Genomic DNA, 5,865 nt, shown 5'->3' with positions numbered 1-5,865 from the left:
GATACTTCATTTGATCATTGTTATAGACAAAAAAAAAGAATTATTCTTTAAATATATTGAATAAGTAATATATCTGTTATATGATTATATCTGATCTATAACAGATATATAATAGTGACCAGAAAAAGTATCAAACCAAGAGTGTAATTTTAAAAAAAAAAATGTAGTTTATTGTAATTTAGACAAATTCATTTTACTATCAAGCATGCACTAACTTTAACTAGATTTGTGTGAAGGTTTTTGTGTCCAACCAAAAAATTAACAACCCTTGTAAAGGAATGAGCTATGTAGCATCTTTTCTTTTACTAGCCAAAGTTTTCAAGACCAATCTCAATCTAAAGAAAATAAGGAATAAATTGACAACCTGTAGTGTGTGTGATATCAATAAATTTCCAAATTAAGAAAATGAATAGGGGTGTCATAAATAAATACCGATAACACATAAAAGCAAGAAAATCAGAGTTATATAAACTACACAGAAAAATCTAGTCAGAAACAAGAATATCTAGTTATAGATTTCCTCACTTTGTTTGTTTGACTCATCCAAACAAAAGACCAATCAGTTTCCAATTTTGATTCAATTTTTTTTTCTTCCTTTTGCTATCTCTTCTAACACTACATTCAATTTTTAAATATTGCTAAGAAAATTAACAAAATATAGAGAATGAGGAAGATATTAGGGAGGTAGCAAGCTAAGAAGCACCGAAATTAACACGAACACATCGACATAATTGAACATATTCATATATATGTCAGTGTTGTGTTGGATATTGACACACGTGTCAGATACTAGACACGTTCTCGATCAGAAGTGTCGGTGCTACAAAGATATGAAATATTATTTGAATGTAAATTGGCGATATAGAGTGAAGAAACTTAATCAAGAGGGTCTCATGAGAGTGTGGAAGCCATTTTTGTGCAGCCAAGCTTGAGAAGAAGAGGGTCTAATTTGAGGTGGGAATCCTGATGATGCTGCAGCAACAGTTGCTAAATAATGTGGCCCTGATTGCCATTGTTGTTGATTGCTTGTTGATAATGAAAGATCGCTTCCAACTCGGCCTCCATAACTGCTGCTGGGATACTACATTAACCAACAAAAATATCGAAAATGAACTTCAAAGTTCGAATACTAATATGCATAGTTTTAAATTACTTTCTTTAACTATAACTATAATATAAAAGATTTTGAAGTCTCTGCAACTACACTGCAATTGAAATTGCGATCGTAATTGTCTAAAATTTTTAACCACGTTAAGAAGTGTAACGTAATTGCAACTACAATTGCAATTTAAAATCATAAGCTAATATGAAAGAATTGAAAATAATGCAATAGGTCAAATAAATTAAGGGGTACCCACATGAAAATTTGTTGGTGGGTGAGTATGTGGGAAACTATGAAGCATTTGTGAGTGATCTCTAAAAGGACCATATCTAAGCATTTCATTAGAGGATGAAGAATGAAGATGAGTTTGACTTAGCATCCTTAAAGCTTCATTCTCTCCATGCAAATCTCTTCCATATGCTTCCATGTTGTTTGGTCTATTATATGGTTTTGGTAGAATATTCACAAGCTGAATGAAAAATGAAAAATGAAAAATCAACGAGCAATAGGAAAAAAATGTTTAAATATAACATAACTAAAATTCTCATTAAATAAAAAAATACTTTACAATTTTATATATTATTTAAACCTTAGGCTTGTTTATGTTTCCACCATTGTGCCAATTAGATTGATCAGATGCATGATTTGCAACATTTGAAATGTGATTCCCATATGTTTGAGCATTATTCATGGATTTTGAAGTTGAGTTTCCCAAACTTAAATCCAAATTGTGATCACCACCAACGTTAATGGCTGGTTCTGCTGCATATATAATTATACATGTTAATGTGAATAATTTATAAGAAATTTAATGTTTCAAAAGTTAAAATGTACAAATTAATATTAGTTAATGTGAATAACTAATAAAAACCTCTATTAAAATGAGGGTCTTGTTAACATGTGCCCAGATATAACAAAAAAGAAAATCAATATTTAATGATACAAGAAATTTAATGTTTCAAAAATTAAAATATATAAATTAACATTTAATAATTTTTATTTTTGCTTCCTTAACATGTGCCTTTTAACATTCTCCTTAAAATAATTATTATTTTTGAATGACTCTATTAAAACAAATTAATCATATAATATAATATAGTTACATAAATACCAGAATTAAGCTCGCTATCATAGATGCTAGGATCAAAATTTGTGACAGCCTCTTTTCCATTGCATTTAATTGCTGCTTTGTCATAAGCCCTATAGTAAAAAAAACAATATGATAAGTCACATTTGGAAAATGTTGTTTCAACATAAAAATAAAAAATGTGTAAAGTGTAAAACATAAAAAGTAGAAGATAGATAAAGATAAACATATATGGTGTCACACATTAACATAATATTAATAGTATTTTAATATTTAAATAAGACAACTTTTTAAAACCCTAAAATTCGCTATTTGCATTCGGTGCAGTCTGATTGCATGAAGTCAGTGCATCTAGACTGCTCGATCAAGATTAGACGATCCAAATTTTATAGTTGGATTTTAATTGTTTATAAATAAAAAATTCAAGCTTAAATTTTGGCCCATCTAATTTTCATTTGCCGGTCGCTATATGGCCGACTACATTACGATCACCCCAATTCTAAAATTCATCCATGTTATATCAATATTGACAACGTAAGCAGCAAAAGTAGTACCTTGCAGCTTCAACCTCAGTGTCAAACAAACCCAGATAAACATACCTAGTGAATGAATGAATGATATTAATTAAACATATATAGTGAGAAAAATAATTAATAGAATAAATAATAAACTAAAAAATATGACATACTTTTTTCCTAAAAATTGTCCCATTCTAGCTTCCCATCTTCCACATTTATGCAATGTAACACCTCTATATTTAGAGCTTCCTCTTGGAAATCCAGTGCTTTGTCTCCTAAGTACGTGTACAAACTCTTCCTTTGTCAAATTACTCATCTATTAACATGCATTCAAACAAAATTTCAATTCAATTTCAAATCATACAAAAAATTTAAAAAATAAATTATAGTATAAGATCAATATTTCATAATCATAATCATCATTTTCACCTGCTTCAAGTCTTCTTCATAATCTTCTATGTTAAAATTTATGTCAGCATCAACTCCTCTAAACTTAATAGCTGCTCTATCATATGCACTACATAACACATACATATATTTTTTTTATCAAAAAATGAAATTTCATACTATTTAATTTACTTGAAAGTTTTATATATAAAATATATTATTATTTGACTCACCGAGCAGCTGCATGTGCTGTGTCAAATCCACCTATACAAATTTATCCAGACAAAACAATATATTCATTTAGTCACCAAAAAAAATAACTCTTGTCTTGTCTCTACTAAATCATATCATATTTTCAACCACAAAAGAAGCAAAAATGTTTTAACCACTTAAAACATGTAACAAATGAAAAAAAAAAAATAAATAAATAAATAACCGTCACATATAAATGATTATTTTAAATTATCTTTATACTAACCAAGATACACTTGTTTTCCACAATCCCTGCAATTATCAAAAACAGAACAACAACAAAAAATCAAAATTTTTTTAAGGTTTGCATTTTTAAGGAATGAAAAACAAAAAAGTAATTAATTACTAACCATATATGAGATTCCCATCGACCAGTTCTTCTGTAAAAAGTAACACCTCTATATTGAGAACTTCTTGACCTTGGTCCTCTTCTACTTTTCTTCATAGGTTGTGAAGAAGATGAAACTTCTAATGATTTTCCATTTCCAAGTGTTTCTGATTGACAAAATTTCACACCAACCCAATGAGCACGAGGAAAAGTAGCTGAAGAAGAAGATGTTGTTCCATTTTCTATAACCATGATGTTATCAGATTCTTGATCCATAGGAAAGAAATTTCTTGTCACAGGAAAATTTTCACTGTCTAAAGAATCTTCTTCTTCTTCTTCTTCTTGTTCTTCATCTTGAGTAACAGAGAAACCAAATATTTTACTGTTTCTTTTCTTCATCAACATGGTTCTGTTTTTATGTTCTTGTTCTTGTTGATCTTCTTCTGAATCTTCTTCAATTACTATGGCTGAAGAGCTTGAATTTGAAATAGATCCACCAACCCTTTTGCCTTTTTCATCATCTCCTTCTATTGATGTCTTGGAACATCTTTCAGATTCTTCTTCTTTTCTCTTAAACGGTGAACCATTAAGATCCCACATTTTTACAAAACTAGATGATAGTAATAGTAATTTTAACAACCCAGATTTCTGATTTCAACTCTTTCATCAAAAAATTAAAACTTTCTTTGTTTTGTTGTGGTTTTGATGGAAAAAGTAAAAGAATTTTGGATTTTGAAAAAAGAGTAGTAGTTGTGAAGTGAAAGAGGTTGAGTGTGTTGAAGGGAATTGAAAAAATGAAACCTAGGAGTAACGAAGATATAAAAAAGACAGAAAAAAAAAAAGAGGTAGGTGTTGCAAAAATGTAGTAAAAGATGTAATAATAAAGATCTTTGTTTTCTTCAGCTGCCCAATACAGCATAGACGAGGCCAGTTTCAGCAATGTTAGCCGAAAGCATCTCAACTTCACCTTAACACCATTCACTCTCTCTCTCTCTCTCTCTCTCTCTCTCTCTCTCACTCTCTCTCTCCAACCACTTGTTTTATTTCTCTCTTTTCTTTCCAATTTATTTATTTATTAACCATCTGGTTCGCCGAGGAAGTTGCCAAGGGAATAAGTTCCGATAATTCAGAACTCAACAACAAATAAGTAAAGTCCGATAAAGAATTAGTCTATGTTTGATATTACGGTGTGTATATCAGAATTACGATGATCCATCGTGATTTTGTAGAAGTTACACTCAGTAACTTTAGAAAGACACAGTGAATCATCGTGATTCTTACATAGTCACTATGATACTAAACATACACTTAATTGGATAGTTTTCGATTTTTCTAAATAATTTATCTTAGGTCTTAAAGAGAACTTTTGAACCGCTTCAGATCGATTAGATATTTTCAATTTTTTTTGGTCAAGTAGTCTAGTGGCTAGAAAATCCACCTTAAAGGTGAATAAGTGGAGTGTCTGGGTTCGAACCCGGACTCCTGCACATATAATGCGAAGTCTATACCAACTGAGCTATGCTCACGGGACTCATTATAATTTTTATTCCTTTTCTTATCAAATGTCTTTTTTTTAATATTTTAATTCATTTACTCAATTCACTTGTTTGTAAGATAATGAATTCTTATATTGTTTTTATTTCTATTTATTAGAAAGAGGGTCAGAGAGATAAATATATAAGTTAGGAAAATATAAATTTTGGAAACAAAAGAAAGAACCATCTCTTTCTTAGACAACTTTCCCACGTTAACCAAATCGAAAAGCATCTTGCTTATGTGTTTGTGTCTTTTATTTTCTCTCTCTCTAATTATCTAGTAATGGAAATAGACAGTGCAACGAATTCCAAAAGATTAATCACATAAGTAATAAAATTAGCTTTCTTAATTCTAATCGTCAATCATTCTATGATTACTCTCACAAAGTCACTCACGCCTCTAAGCATTTTTATCTTTTTAGGATTGTGACTACGTTTTACCATGTGGAGTGCCTCATGGCATGAGGGTCAGAAAAGGAAAGTAATTATTGGTTGTTGAGGAGGGTATTTTCGTAAATAGAGATAAAGATATTTAATAATTTTTTTTGTTTGATAGTATAAAAAATGGTTGTGCGTCTCCTAAACTTATCTCATTTAACATATGTATTGCATATTACTCCCTCCGTCTCATTTTATAAGAGTTAATTTAACTAAAT

At 29.8% G+C, this 5,865-nt stretch overlaps 1 protein-coding gene across 2 annotated transcripts; it reads right to left on the bottom strand.

Moving 5' to 3' along the window:
- Positions 1-492: 492 nt before the first annotated feature.
- On the bottom strand, positions 493-4,707 carry LOC123923528 (floral homeotic protein APETALA 2). Of its 2 annotated transcripts, none has more exons than XM_045976216.1 (10): positions 3,697-4,707; positions 3,573-3,598; positions 3,328-3,358; positions 3,137-3,224; positions 2,878-3,023; positions 2,744-2,788; positions 2,214-2,302; positions 1,692-1,861; positions 1,359-1,571; positions 493-1,081 (listed from the first exon to the last, which is right to left on the bottom strand). In XM_045976216.1, exons 1-10 carry the CDS (start codon positions 4,272-4,274, stop codon positions 881-883), a joined length of 1,587 nt encoding a protein of 528 aa, XP_045832172.1. In that variant the 5' UTR covers positions 4,275-4,707; the 3' UTR covers positions 493-880. The 2 variants fall into 2 exon arrangements, with proteins under 2 accessions (XP_045832172.1, XP_045832171.1); XM_045976215.1 differs by having other exon boundaries at positions 1,692-1,864; positions 3,697-4,706.
- Between the last annotated feature and the right edge of the window lie 1,158 nt (positions 4,708-5,865).

This window comes from Trifolium pratense, linkage group LG4 (assembly GCF_020283565.1).
Source record: "Trifolium pratense cultivar HEN17-A07 linkage group LG4, ARS_RC_1.1, whole genome shotgun sequence".
In the NCBI taxonomy this organism is placed as follows: domain Eukaryota; kingdom Viridiplantae; phylum Streptophyta; class Magnoliopsida; order Fabales; family Fabaceae; genus Trifolium; species Trifolium pratense.
The sequence above is the reverse complement of the archived record's forward strand: the minus strand, read 5'-3'. Positions and strand labels throughout refer to the sequence as shown.

Excerpts from the sequence above, each read along its gene's own strand:
- LOC123923528 (XM_045976215.1), bottom strand. The coding sequence starts at position 4,274 with ATGTGGGATCTTAATGGTTCACCGTTTAAGAGAAAAGAAGAAGAATCT. Across the intron at positions 3,024-3,136 it reads ATGAAGAAGACTTGAAGCAG|ATGAGTAATTTGACAAAGGA; the intron begins GTGAAAATGATG and ends GCATGTTAATAG. Across the intron at positions 1,082-1,358 it reads ACCCACCAACAAATTTTCAT|TATCCCAGCAGCAGTTATGG; the intron begins GTGGGTACCCCT and ends TGGTTAATGTAG.